We start from the raw sequence: 13,954 nt of genomic DNA, 5'->3' as shown, positions 1-13,954 counted from the left end.
TTCCTTTCTTGGCCTTAAACCTAAGCTAAAAAGCAAGGAGTTTGGGGGCCCTGTGTACCTGTTGTAATGGGAACATAAATCCCCCTTCCACTACTATGCTCCTGGTTCTAGCTACCAACCTAATTTCTATTCCTCAAACAGCCTAAGTCTTTCTTATTCACTGGTCTTTCCCTTTCTGTTCCTCTGCCTGAACCTCATTTCCCTTCAGGTCTCAGCTCAAATGGCACCTTGGCAAAGAGGTTTTTCCTACTGAAATAGTCTTATTGATTTAAGATTTATTTATTTTTATAGAGGGGGAGGGAAGGAGAGAGAGAGAGAGAGAGAGAGAAACATCAATGTGTGGTGGCCTCTCATGCGGCCCCCACTGGGTTGACCTTGCCCACAACCCAGGCACGTGCCCCAACTGGGAATCGAACCAGTGACCCTTTGGTTCGCAGGCTGACAATCCACTGAGCCACACAAGCCAGGGCTAGTCTTACTGATTTAGTTGCTTTCTTATGTTATGTCAGTAGAACAGACTCTCAAGAGCTGAGTCCTTGCCTGTCATCTTGTTCTCTCCCCTGTCTGTGCCTAGAATAGTGCCTAGCTAAAAATAGGTGCTCAATAAATATTGAATGAGTAAGTGTAGAAATTCCACCTCTTTTCTGGGGATTCCAACCTACTCCAAATACCCTTTGATGTACAAACACGATGGTCCCCCTCTGCTTTTCCTGAGCTGGGAGCTCCTATACATCCCACTTGCCTAATACACACACTTACTTCTATGCCCAGCTGCACCTCCACTTTCAGAAAGGATGACGTCTAATGCTTTTTCTGTCGGCAGATTCAGTAGGGCAGGGCCTGCCCCTTTAATCTGGGCCCCACCTGCTCTGGTCAGACTGGTTTGGAGACACAGGTAAAGCGAAAGAAAGGAATACTCGCAGAGCCAGCAGGGAGCTGGGCAGCTCCTTCGCAGAAGCTGGGGACCCTCCACCTCTCTCCAGATGGAAAGTAAGTGAGGGTCATGGGTCCAAGTGGCAAGGGGTAGGAGACCTTTGAGGAGGTGGAGGGAGGGGGTCAGCCCCATCAAGAAGCAGTGAGATGAGGAATGGCAGGGCAAGGAGAAAGACGGGAACAGAGGCATAGGAAAACAGCCATGATCGGACCTAGAAGTCAGAAAGCACAGACTTAGGCCCTCTGGAGATGGATGAGGTGAGCTAGTGAGTTTGGAGATTGCCCAGTACCCAGACTGGAGACTAAAGAATAGGGTACACTTCTATTGCCAGTTACGTGGGACAGATTTGTCAGCAAATCACTGGTATCAGTTGCCAGGAGAGTTCCAAGTGAGGATCTGCAGGGAGAAGGGGAGGTTTGAAGGTGAAGGGGGCAGCCTCTCTGTCCACAAGGAGATCCTGAGTGGGAAAGGAGCTCTTAACAAAATTCTAGACACCTCCTCTTCCTCCCATTCCTGCATTAGGGTGGCAATGACCCTAGGGGTTTTGGTGGAGGTGGGTAGAAGGCATGGGTGGGGACTGGCTGAGGCCATAGCTGCCAGGACCTATGCCCCCTGACGCACCCTATCCTGCCGGATTGCATTTGATGTTGAAGGGGTGTCTCCATTTCAGCTGCTCACTTCCCTCCTGCCTCCTTCTCTTTCAACGCCTTCCTCCGTACCACGTTCTCCCTAAGGTCCCAGAAGGGGCTAAATCCCATGAGGCCAGCTGCCCTGGAGAGTTCCAGTTCTACCAACCCATCCGAAGGGCCAGAGGACAGGAGCTTCCGACAGAGCTTTCCTCTGCTAACCTCCGCAGTGACATGACCTCACCGTAGCCTCTAGAACTGAGGTCCCAGGATGACAGAACCCGAGACCCTGGCCCTGCTGGAAGTGAAGGGGCCTGAAGCCCCAGAGAAGAGCTCACCCCAGGCTTTGGTCCCCAATGGCCAGCAGCCAGAAGGGGAGAGTGGGGCCAAATCCCCCGGTGCTGAGTCCTCTAGAGTGGGGTCTTCAGCTGGGTCTCCCACAGCTGGAGAGGGGGCTGCGGATGGTCTAGACAGCACAGTAAGTGAGGCTGCCACCTTGCCCTGGGGGGCTGGCCCCCAGCTCAGTGCCCCATTCCCAGACCCCCCTGGCTGGCGGGACATCGAGCCTGAGCCCCTGCAATCAGAGCCACTCAGTAAGCTAGAGGAGTTGCCTGAAGATGATGCCAACCTGCTGCCTGAAAAGGTGGTCCGGGCCTTTGTGCCCATTGACCTGCAGTGCATTGAGCGGCGGCCTCAGGAGGACCTCGTTGTGCACTGTGAGGCAGGTGAGGACGAGTGCCGCCAGACCTTCCTGCCCACACGCAGCACCCAACCCGAGCCCTCTGAGCGCAAGTGGGCCGAGGCTGTGGTAAGGCCACCAGGCCACGCCTGTAGCAGCTGCGGGAGCTGTGGGGGTCATGAGGGGTTGAGGGCGGTGGCCTCAGTGGGAGCCGCCCTCATCCTCTTCCCCTGCCTGCTGTACGGTGCATACACCTTCCTGCCCTTCGATGCCCCTCGGCTGCCCACGATGAGTTCCCGCCTCATCTATACGCTACGCTGCGGGGTCTTCGCCACCTTCCCCATCGTGCTGGGTGAGCTGGGGCCCTGTGAGAAGGGGGCATCTGAAAACTGGCCTTGAGGTCAGAGCCAACCTGGCTTGGGGAGGAGAGTTTCCCTTCACTCAACCTGGACCTTCAGGGCCTCAAACATCCTGCCACCCTGTGTGCCTGTCCCCTCCCAGGACCCACTGTGGAGAGCCCATGCCCATGAGCTCTCCACTATAAACCCTGCCCTTGCTTCCTGCCTGTGGCTCTATTCTGACCTTGTTCCATTCTCCACCCTCCCACCCCCAACCCAGGGATCCTGGTGTATGGGCTGAGCCTGTTGTGTTTTTCTGCGCTGCGACCCTTTGGGGAGCCACGGCGTGAGGTGGAGATCCACCGGCAGTATGTGGCCCAGTCAGTGCAGCTCTTCATCCTCTACTTCTTCAACCTGGCTGTGCTTTCCACCTACCTGTCCCAAGATACCCTCAAACTGCTCCCTCTGCTCACTGGCCTCTTTGCAGTCTCCCGGTGAGTTGGGGATGGGGGTGGGGCACAGGGAAGGTAATGGTGCTAGAGGGACCCAGGTCTGAATGTCTGGGGAGCCAGGGACAGGGAGCTGGCTCTCTGGATCCTGCATCAGCCCAAATGTGTTTCCTGGAAAGGTGAGTTCACTTTCTCCCTTGCACCTTACCTTACCTAGTGGCAGGTGATCAGCTTGTATGTCTTCCTACTGGAAGTTGATTTCAGACACTTATACCATTTAGAACTGAAAGGGTTTTCAGGTGTCATGCAGACCAGCCTCTCACCGATTGCAGCCACTCCCCTGTGACAGTCTGATCAGTTAGCCATTGGCCTCTAGATGAACACCCCCTATCCCCAAGTGTTCAGTTCTTCTATAAGGCAGTCTGTTTCATTTTTCAAGGGTCCTCATTACTACAGTTCCTTATATTGTGCTAAAAATTGCTGCCCCGATTGATCTCTGGAATTGCCTAGGACAAATTTGGACATCTGACAACAGCTCTTAATTCCCCCATTCCAACAGCCTGCTCCCCTAGTGTTCACTCTGCTAAGTGGCCCTGATCCCTTCACTGTCTTGGGTCCTTCGGGCAGGGAATTCTCCTGCTGGTCAAGGGTATTGTCCTTCTGTTCGTACAAACCAAATCCACATTAGCTCCCATGGCAGCCGCATTACTCTCCTTTCATTTAGAATTTAGTCACCTGAAATCCTTAGGGGTGCTTTTATGTGAACTACAGTTAACCCAGAAGGTACTTTTTAATTTTTGAAGCCAAATAAATTCAGGTCTTTACATTTTTTCTGTAATATGTTTCCTTTTGTCATTTTTGATGTATGCCAGGTAGCTTTAACTGCTAAAACATTCTTCCCATCAAGCTAAAATTTGTCTTCTTGTTACTTCTGGTTTGGGTTTGCAGCTGGCACTCAGTCCACTGAGCCACATCAGCCAGGGCCTGTCTTCCTGTTACTTCTGGTTGTAGTCTAGTAGTCATCTGCCCCTCCCCCCAACCAGCCAGCCCCGCATTAGATGTTTCCTGAGATAAATGTTCCAGCTCACCTCCCACCTCCCTGTAGGGGGATGCTGGTCTCAGACACAAGTTGGCTTAAACAGTAAGAATCATCAGGGAGCTAAAGAAGACTCAGCGATTGTTTGGTCCATCTGTCCCATTTCATAGAGAGGGAATCACAACAGGTCGAGGGAGAAGAGTCGTTCAGGTCAGCCAGCAGAAGAGGCAGGACTAGAATCCAGTCCTTTTCCTCCCTTATCCAAGATCCTCTCTTCTCTACCATGGGCGAGTTACTTAAGCATTTCATGTCCCGGTTTCATCATCCGTATCATCTATAAAGTGGAGTTGTTGTGATGATTAAATGAGTTAATTCATGTAGAGTGTGTACAGTAGCCTGGCACTGGGTAAGGGTTTGCTAAATGTGAACTGTTATTATCTCTACTGCACCATAAGAACACACTGCCTTCTGGTACAGTAGAGAAACAGTAGTTACTCTTCCCTGTTTAACAGGTGAAAACATACAGGCACATCAATTCTGTAACAAGTTGTCCTTCATATTTTAAGAGGAAGCTGCTGCCCTCCCCCTCCCGGTATATGTTTTTAGTGGATCTTCTAAGAGGGGAGCCGCAGTTATGGCTTATTTATCCCTCTGGGCTTTAAATCCTCTTGAAGCTACCTTTCTTACTCTCTTCTTTTCTTCTGCCTTTCTGAAATGGAAGGAGAGGGGGTGATGAACAGGGTTGGGTTCAAATCACAGTTTTGCTATTTCCCAGATGGGTGACCTTGAATCAGTCTTACTTGACCCCTTTGGAATCTTAGTTTCATCATCTGCAAAAGGGGAAATAAGTACAATGGAATGTGCTGCAACTGTAAAAGAATGAGGAAGGTGTTTATATACTGATAAAAATAATCTCTAAGGTATATAAAATGGGAAAAAAGTCAATGTGCAGAACAGGGGGGAGGGAGGAAAACAAATCTTTTTGCTCATATACACATAAAAAATCACTTCTTATACAAAAACCCGTAGTATTGGGTGACGGAGATGGGAGTAGGAGTGGAATAGAGGGAAGAGAGCAAGCAGGGAGGCTGGGGGTCAGCAGAAGGAGGGAAGACATTTGACTATAAGCATTGGTACCTTTGAATTTTGAACGACGTAAAAGGATCAGTAGTATCTACTAGCGCCCATCTACCTCGCAGGCTCTCTGTTCTTCCCACCTTAGCCTACTTCTAGTTAGCTACCCTGGGGGTAGCCTGACCTTTTCTCACCCTGGCAGGCTGATATACTGGCTGACCTTCGCCGTGGGCCGCTCCTTCCGAGGCTTTGGCTACGGCCTGACGTTCCTGCCCCTGCTGTCCATGCTAGTGTGGAACCTCTACTACATGTTTGTGGTGGAGCCTGAGCGCATGTTCACTGCCACCGAGAGCCGCCTGGACTACCCTGACTACGCCCGCTCGGACTACAGGCCCCGTCCCTGGGGCTGAGCAGCTATCCTCTTGTCCCCAGCCTGGGTACCTGCATGGGATGAACTCCACTGACTTGACAGGGTCCCATCCAATGAGTTTGGACTGCGCCCACCTCTCTTCCCCAGTCCACTTCACTTTCTGGGCCTGGGATAGTCATGACGGGGGTGGGGGGGGAGGTGGACCAGATGTTTTCTTACAGGGAAAGAGGTGGACAGCCATGTTCCTTAATGGTGCTGAGGGCACAGGGCCAGGACCAGGAGAAGCATGGTTCCTTCCTAAGCAGCCTCCCACCACAGCCACTAGGGTCCACCCCTGCTGGACTCGGCTCCACTCTCTGGCCTCCTGTGAGGCAGTGGGCGGAGCCACAGCCAAAACTCTAACCATTTCTGTGCCAGTTGTCTAAGCAGAGGGCCTCACAGAGACTGGAAATATTGGTCATGCCTAAAGGTAAAGGCTGGACATCAGGTCAAATAGGACTCTCATGCTCCATAAAACCATCCTGGGGGGTTGGGTTGAGGACCCTCTACGACTGGCCCTCACAGGTCCTTTAGCCTCGGCCAAGACTACTGTAACTGCCCCACCCCCGAGCTGCTGCTTCCTTCCCTCCAACCAATTAGGCCCCGTAAAGTCCCACCTCCAAACTGCCCAGAAGAGAGGAGCGGACAGGAAAACCCAAGAGGGGTGTGTGTGTGTGTGTGTGTGTGTGTGTGTGTGTGTCTGTATTCATATATGTGGTGGCCAGGGAGGGGTTGAGAGGCACATGGCTGGTGTTAGCCCCATGTGGGGGCCGTGTGTGGGTGGGTGTGACAATAAATGACTACCACAGTCTTACTTGGTTTCTTCATGTTTGCACCCTAGTCTCAAGTGTCCCTTCCTTGTTTGATTCTTACTGCCCCAGAAGCCTCCCTGCTGCACATGGTGGAGAGTGGCTGGCAGGAACCTTGGTCTCATGTCAAGAGAGAGGACTAGACCTGGTGAGAAAATGGGGCCACACGCAGAAACCTGCCTTCCACACCCATCTCTTAGCCCTCTCATTCCCTGGAACCAACCCAATAACACTCACACACACAGAGACAAGCCCTGTGGAAAAAGTAAGTCTATTTCATGCCTGCAAGGCAGCAACCATCAGAAAGCCTTTCATTTCGGTCTGAGTCCCATCCTAGAGAAGTAGGGGCTGGAGGGGCAGGGAGGCAACTCTAAGGGCACCCTCTCTCCAGCAATAACCCTGTCCCTGGTCCCTCTCCAGAGTATGAAGGAAGCCCCACCCGGTGGCTCCCAGGACTTGAGGCTAGTCTCTGAGTTTCTGCAGTAAAGCAAGATGGGAGAAGCTGACCGGGAACATTGACTCTCAAACCTGCAGAGGTTTGAGGCACAGCACACAGGTCCAGTAGTGGCCTTCCCTTTAAAGAGTGGGCTTCAATTTATGGGCTGGTATTCTGAGTACCTCTTGGGGCCCAGCAACAGAAACAGACCTCCGGCCAGCAGCATGAGCCCTGGAGCACCCAGGGCCACCACCATGATTCCTAGGACTAGCGGGGACAAGGCGTCCACTGGAGGGGTACCCACACCCAGGAGCATCGACCTAGAGAGAGCAAAGAAAGAGAAGTAAGCAGGCTTAGGAGGGAAGGCTGAGAGGCCCAGCCCTCCTCCCCTTCAACCTCCTGAACCCTTGGCCCGGGACCCGACTCTTACCAGCTGAGGTAGTATTGGTCCCAATAACCAGGGCCTGTAGAAGCCCCAAAGGTCAGATTGAAGACACAGAAGTTGTTCTGGGACCCAAAGAAGGCTCGGACAATGGGTGACTGGGGCACAAGGTATGCCAAGGTGGGATAAACAGGGGAAGCTTGGCAGGGAAGGGCTGATTCTCGGCTCCCTTGCTTCTGGGAGAAAGCCACTGGTCGCCACTGCACAAATCCTGATGGGAGGGAGCCCCATAGCAGCTGGTCCAGCTAGGGAGGAAGGCACACAAGGCAAGGTAAGGAGGACCACCCTGTGCCTGACCCTTCTGTAACCCACCCTTTCTCAGACTCTACCTGTCACCAGTTGTCCTGAGTCCTAGGCCTGGTCTAGAGCTCAAAGGCTGTTGTGCCCAAACCTCAACCTTTCCTCTGTAGAGAGGGGAGTTGGACAGGGTGAACACTCGTGCTTTTCCAGCCCTGTCTCTGCAGGCCTGCACTCACTTCCTCCTCTGGGCCCCTAGGCCCCTGCACATCCCCCTTGTCAGAGCGCTGAGTCCCACTGCACTGCCTGCCTTCTGTCTGGGCCAAATTCATTAGCACGGTGCCTACCACTTAAAAGGGCTAAATAAAGTGTTGCTAAATGGTAAGTGGCTAAATGATTGTCTGAGGTGCTAACTGGGGTTCCACCTACATTCCCCCCACCCATCTCTCCGCTGGAAGCCTGACCTGGAAGACAGCAGGTGCATATTCATCGTTGATGGAGTGCTGCTCCCTCAGTGAGGGACAGTCAGGGCCCTGGCCCAAGGTGGCCACTTCCAGCCCAAAAAGGGAGCGGTTTCCTCGGGGAGAGGCCCCAATGAGGGCCACCTCTAGCTGGCACGTGTCCATCGTGTGCAGGAGGCGAGGGGGTTGGGCAGGCCGGCCAGATCTGGAGAAGGCTTGCACCTAGGATAGATAAGGCATGGGGGGCGTAGGAAGCAGATGGTTGCCTGTGCTTAAACGCCACCCCCATCATTAACTCCCACCCTCATAGACCAGCGTTTTCAGTTTGTCTACTCCCACACCCTTACCCTGAAGGCCAGGCTGCCATTGGCAAAAGCCCCGGTGGGGTCATGATTGGGGTGGCCTCGAAATGTGGCGCTCAGGGTGGCAGGATCCAATGAGTCAGTGATGTTGTTCCAGGAGAACTCAGCCAAGAGGTATGGGGGGTATGGTTTTCCTGGAGGCTTTGCTTCTGCGTCAGAAGAGTTGGTGCTGTCGAACTCAAACAGCTGGCGGGTGGATGGGGTGGGAAGGGGCTTGCCTGAGTCCGGCTCTCTCCTGAAGCAAGCCCCCCACCCAGCATTCACTGGAACCCACGCCCGGACTCTCACACCTGATTCTACTTCACCCACCCAGGCTTCCATTCCTCCAGTTTGATGAACCTTCACCTCTTCCCCTTGGTTCTCCCCCAACCTCCTCACCCTGGTAAAGACAAGGGCAGAAGAAAACTGGATGCTGTCCTTGGGGAGCACCATCAGGCCCCCGTCAGGCTCAGGGGACAGCAGGCGGCTCCAGTTGACACTCAGGATGCTGTGGGGAGTATTGGTGGCCACCAGCAGCACTGCTGGAGGCCCGAGGCTGCTCCACACATAGTGCAGCGTGGAGTTGGTGCCCACTGCCCGGATATGAAGCAGGTTCTGGGGAGGGCCCACATTGCTAGGGATGACCACCAGAGACACCTGGAACACGGCGTAGTGGAGAGTGAAGAAAACAGGATTAGGGAGAGAAACAGGGCAAAGGGAAACTTGTGGGGGGAGGCAGGGAACTCGGGAAATGCTGGGGACAGGGTGGGGCCTAGACAAGAGAAATTCGTGTGGGGGCTAAGGCAATCTTGGTGCAAGGGCAGAGGTGGGTGAAGGAGAGAGGAAGAACCAGAACTGCCTGGACTCGGGTTAAGAGATCAGGACATAGAGCTAAGAGAAGGAAAAAACTAGTATTGTTGCACCTGGGTCACTCAGGGCTGAGTCAGGGTCCAGACTTCCCAGAAGACAGGAAGCCCTCATACCCACCCCCAGATGAAGAACTCTTCTCTATGCATCCAGTCCCTGTCCCCCGCCCACTGCCCTCGATTCCAAATGAGTTTCGAGCGTAGCATTTCCTGAAACCTCTACTGCTCAAGCCCCTTACCTGACGGGTCTCTTCCCCCAGCAGGCCGAATGGAGCTGCAGACAAAAGACTCAGGAGGAGAATGGGGCTGGGGTCACAGCGGCCCCAACCCCAGCGGGGTTCCTCACAGCTACACATGCAGCCCCAGCTTCAGAGGTCGGAAGACACCAGAGTCATGTGACTTACATTCAGCAGATCTCTTTAAAGGGCGGGACCATTACGCCAGTTCTTAAAGAGACAGCCTCACTCAACCCAGATTTAGGCTTCAGTGAGAACAGAATCAGAAAGGTTAGAAGTTTGTCATTCCCAACCTGGCTGGCAAGAAAGACATCCCAGACTAGATAGACAAGTAGACATGCTCCCACCCTCTGCTACCCAACTCGTCCCACGGAACAGTTACCTATAAGTGGGCATGATGTCTAAAGATCCCAATGGGATCCCCCAAAATGACTCTGGTAGGGAAAGCACAGAGAGGAATTTGAAGGAATTCTGTGGGGGAGACAGCACACTCTAGAAGGTTCTATATGCCAATTATTATTTACTGAGCCCCCAGGTAGAGCTGAAGAAAAAGGATACCTCTGAAAATAGGATATGAGAACAGAACATGTTATTTGTCAAAGAGAGCTCATGTACGGCTTAATGAACACTTTGTTCTTGTTTTTTTTTTTTTCTCAATCTTAAAATTATTTTTACTAATAACAAATGCACAGGGTACAAAGTCCTCAAGGTGTCACAGGGTATCTATCACCTCTGTTCTGCAGCAACCTGACTCCCTCCTGAGACAATCACCATTACCAGTTTGTGTCCTTCCAGAGATATTCCATGCGCTCTCAAGTATGTGATACCTATTGCATACATAGGGTAAACATCATAAAAGGGCATCCATTGGTCTGCAGTTGGCTCTTTCACCTGAATATCGAACACTCTTCTACATCAATGCACTGGAGCTGCCTCACTCTCCAATAGAAGTCTTCCATTGCAGGGGAATGCTCCATGGATATTATTTAGCCAGAGCCTTCCTAGTTCCAACATTTCACTGCGGTGAACAATGCTGAAAGGAATATCCCACTATGTACAGCATTTCCTATGTATTTCAATCCAAATCCATAGGATAAACACCCAGGAGTGGAATTGCCAGGTCAAACTGCCCTACGGGGCTTATCAATTGCTTCTCAAAGCATGTGTTGAGACCCATTCCCCTATACCCTTGCCAAAGGGTAAGTATTTATAAGTATTTATAAAACTTAATTTCCATATCCCTGCAAATAAGGTTAAGCTTCTCTTCATGTTTTAGTTATTTATTTTTGCTTTTCTGGAGCCATTTATACCCTTTGCTTATTTTTCTTTTCTTTTTTTTAAAGTATATTTTAGTAATTATACTATTACAGTTGTCCCATTTTTTCTCTTCCTTTTATCCCCTTTGCCCTGCACCCATCCTCCATCCCTCCCTCCAACATTTCTCCACTTAGTTCATGTCCATGGGTCCTACATGTAAGTTCTTTGGCTTCTCCATTTCTTGCACTATTCTTACCCTCCTCCTACTTTTAAAAAGATTTTATTTAGAGAGGGGAAGGGAGGGAGAGGGGGAGAGAAACATTAATGTGTGGTTGCCTCTTGTGCACCCCCTACTGGTGACCTGGCCTGCAACCCAGGCACCTGCCCTAGATTGCGAATAGAACCAGCGATCCTTTGGTTCACAGCGGGCACTCAATCCACAAGCCACACCAGCCGGGGCAACCCCCTGTCTATTTTGTACCTACCATTTATACTTATTACCTGTACCCTTTCCTCCATTCTTCCCCCACCCCTTCACTGCTGATAACCCTCCATGTGATCTCCATTTCTGTGATTCTGTTCCTGTTCTAGTTGTTTGCTTAGTTTTTGTTTTAGGTTCAGTTGTTGATAGTTGTGAGTTTGTCATTTTACTGTTCAGATTTTTGATCTTCTTTTTCTTAGATAAGTCCCTTTAACATTTGATATAATAAGGGCTTGGGGGTGATGAACTCCTTTAACTTGACCTTATCTGGGAAGCACTTTATGTGTCCTTCCATTCTAATTGATACCTATGCTGGATACAGTAATCTTGCGTGCAGGTTCTTGCCTTCCATGACTTTGAATACTTCCTTCCAGCCCCTTCTTGCCTGCAAGGTTTCCTTTGAGAAATCAGCTGATAGTCTTATGGGAACTACTTTGTAGGTAGCTCTCCTTTTTTCTTGCTGCTTTTAAAATTCTCTCCTTAACTTTAATCTTGGCTAATGTAATTATATGATGTGCCTTAGTGTGTGCTTCCTTGGGTCCAATTTCTTTGGGACTCTGAGCTTCCTGGACTTCCTGGAAGTCTATCTCCTTCTCTAGATTGGGGAAGTTCTCCTTCATCATTTTTTCAAATAAGTTTTCCCTTTATAGCTCTTCCTCTTCTCTTCCTGGCACCCCTATGATTCAGATGTTGGAATGTTCAAAGTTGTCCCGGACATTCTGCAGCCTCTCCTCAGTTTTTTGAATTCTTGTTTCTTCATTCTGTTCCAGGTGAATGTTTATTTCTTCCTTTTGTTCCATATTCTTGATTTGAGTCCCAGTTTCCTTTCCTTCACAGTTGGCTCCCTGTATATTCTTATTTCACTTTGCATAGCCTTCACTTCTTCATTTTGTGTCCGTACTCAGTCTTTTCTGTGAGCATCCTGATTACCAGTGTTTTGAACTCTGCATCTGATAGGTTGGCTATCTCCTTGTAGCCCAGTTCTGCTGGAGTTTTTCTAATTTTTTGGAAACTGATTTATTTTTAAGGAGGGGAAGGGAGAAAGAGAGGGAGAAACATCCATGTGTGGTTGACTCTCACTCACCCCCTACTGGGAACCTGACCTGCAACCCACACATGTGCCACAGCATAGACTGGGAATCAAACCCACATTTAGGTTCCCAGGCCAGCACTAAACCCACTGTGCCACAACTAGCCAGGTTTTTCTGGAGTTTTGATCTGTTCTTTCATTTGGGTCATATTTCTTTGTCTTGGAGCACCGGTTACATTGTAAGGGACAGAGCCTTAGGTATTCACCAGGGTGGGGCAACCCACATCACATTGTGGCATTGTATGTGGGGGGGAGGTCAGAGAGGGAACAATGCCACTTGCTGGGCTCTTGCCCCACTTTCAGTCACTTCCTCCACTACCCACAAATGAATTGTGCCCTTCTAGTGCTGATTCCCAGGTGGGTGGGTTTGCGTACCTTCTAAGACCCTGTGGGTTCCTCCAAGGGACTCACCTGTGAGACCAGGAGTTTCTCCCCCTGCCTCAATCCCCACAGGTTTTCATAGTAGCCAGAGGTTCTGAGGCTTTATTTCTCCTCGCTGGAACCCTGGACGGCATGGTCTCACTCCCCAGTTGTTCCTCCCAGTTTATCTGCACACAAATGTGGGACCACCTTGCCCGCCTGCCTGGTCTGCCAGCTGCAGCCTTGCTGGACATCCTCTCTGCCCCAGCTGCCTCTCTGTTCCTCCTACCAGTCTGGATGAATGTTTCTTCTTTAACTCCTTGGTTGTTGAGCTTCCATACTGTTCAGTTTTCTGGCAGTTCTGGTTGGTTTTATTTTTTATAAATTTGTGTTGTCCTCCTTTCAGTAGTGCGAGGAAGCAAAGTGTATCTACCTACGCTACCTACGCTTCCATCTAGGCCAGAAGTGCACTCTTGCCTATTTTTCTATAGGCCCTATCTTTTCAACTGCCAAGTCCTAAATGTTGCTTCAGGAAATCACCTCACACTGTTGAAACATCCTCCCTCCCCCATTTAGTCTTTTGCCATGCAAACTTTTTAATGTAGTTGCATTTATTATTCTCCCATGATGTATTTGAAAATTATATTCTTCTAGTACTTATGGTTTCACTTTTTTGCTTTTTAAAGGTAGTATTTTAAATTTTTAATTTATTTTTTGAGAGAGGGAGAGAAACAATGATCAGTTGCCTCTTGTATGTACCCTGAGAGGGGACCAAACCCAGGCATGTATCCTGACTGGGAACCGAACCAGTGACCTTTCGCTTTGTGGACTGACGCCCAACTGAGCCGCATCGGTCAGGGTACAAGCACTGTTTCTTCCAAGATCTTTTTTACTTATTTCAGAATTAACCTAAGGTTTTAAAACTCAAGGGAATTATTAACATCACAAAAGGCAAGGACTTCAACAAAAGGTAGGTAGGCTTATCTTAGAGCCCCTTACAGAAAAGGAAAGGCTGAGGACTTTTGACTAGGATGAGCAGGAAGCTAAAAACTAGGTATGAACACAGCAAAATGTCTCCAGAGGCCCTGTCACAAGGCCTTTTCCACCTTACACCTCAATCCAGCCAGCATATCCAGCTCTAATGGCATGGCTTCTACAGCCAGACTGCCTACAAAGAAAGTCTAGGTCTCTACTTAACCACTTTGTCACCCTTGGACAAGCTTCTTTATCTATGCGTTAGATTCCCCATCATAAAATGGGAGTATATGCCCTGACTGGTGTGGCTCAGTGAGTTGGGCGCCATCTCACAAACTGAAAGGTACCTGGTTGGGGGAGTGCAAGAGGCAACTAATATTGCTTTCCCTCTTTCTCCCTCCCTTCCCCTCTAAAATAA

The 13,954-nt window shown here is 50.3% G+C and overlaps 2 protein-coding genes across 2 annotated transcripts; one reads left to right on the top strand and one right to left on the bottom strand.

Moving 5' to 3' along the window:
• The first annotated feature begins 856 nt into the window (after positions 1 to 856).
• On the top strand, positions 857 to 6,380 carry TMEM79 (transmembrane protein 79). Its single transcript, XM_024574253.3, has 4 exons — positions 857 to 990; positions 1,669 to 2,591; positions 2,858 to 3,071; positions 5,339 to 6,380. Exons 2-4 carry the CDS (start codon positions 1,832 to 1,834, stop codon positions 5,544 to 5,546), a joined length of 1,182 nt encoding a protein of 393 aa, XP_024430021.2. The 5' UTR covers positions 857 to 990; positions 1,669 to 1,831; the 3' UTR covers positions 5,547 to 6,380.
• A 226-nt stretch (positions 6,381 to 6,606) lies between these two features.
• GLMP (glycosylated lysosomal membrane protein) lies at positions 6,607 to 9,536 on the bottom strand. The gene is made up of 6 exons (XM_024574241.4): positions 9,377 to 9,536; positions 8,671 to 8,928; positions 8,278 to 8,478; positions 7,934 to 8,152; positions 7,221 to 7,477; positions 6,607 to 7,110 (listed from the first exon to the last, which is right to left on the bottom strand). The coding sequence occupies exons 1-6, from the start codon at positions 9,491 to 9,493 to the stop codon at positions 6,945 to 6,947; spliced, it is 1,218 nt and encodes a 405-aa protein (XP_024430009.2). The 5' UTR covers positions 9,494 to 9,536; the 3' UTR covers positions 6,607 to 6,944.
• Between the last annotated feature and the right edge of the window lie 4,418 nt (positions 9,537 to 13,954).

This window comes from Desmodus rotundus, chromosome 12, assembly GCF_022682495.2.
Source record: "Desmodus rotundus isolate HL8 chromosome 12, HLdesRot8A.1, whole genome shotgun sequence".
In the NCBI taxonomy this organism is placed as follows: Eukaryota; Metazoa; Chordata; class Mammalia; order Chiroptera; family Phyllostomidae; genus Desmodus; species Desmodus rotundus.
Note: the sequence above shows the minus strand (reverse complement) of the source record. Positions and strands in the feature narration are given on the sequence as shown.

What these genes read in the sequence shown, in the direction of transcription:
- TMEM79 (XM_024574253.3), top strand. Translation starts at nt 1,832, where the DNA reads ATGACAGAACCCGAGACCCTGGCCCTGCTGGAAGTGAAGGGGCCTGAA. An exon ending in CACCTTCCCCATCGTGCTGG is followed by an intron (nt 2,592 to 2,857) that starts GTGAGCTGGGGC and finishes CCCCCAACCCAG; the next exon opens with GGATCCTGGTGTATGGGCTG. An exon ending in GGCCTCTTTGCAGTCTCCCG is followed by an intron (nt 3,072 to 5,338) that starts GTGAGTTGGGGA and finishes TCACCCTGGCAG; the next exon opens with GCTGATATACTGGCTGACCT.
- GLMP (XM_024574241.4), bottom strand. Translation starts at nt 9,493, where the DNA reads ATGTGTAGCTGTGAGGAACCCCGCTGGGGTTGGGGCCGCTGTGACCCC. An exon ending in ATGGCAGCCTGGCCTTCAGG is followed by an intron (nt 8,153 to 8,277) that starts GTAAGGGTGTGG and finishes TATCTATCCTAG; the next exon opens with GTGCAAGCCTTCTCCAGATC. An exon ending in GACCAATACTACCTCAGCTG is followed by an intron (nt 7,111 to 7,220) that starts GTAAGAGTCGGG and finishes TGCTCTCTCTAG; the next exon opens with GTCGATGCTCCTGGGTGTGG.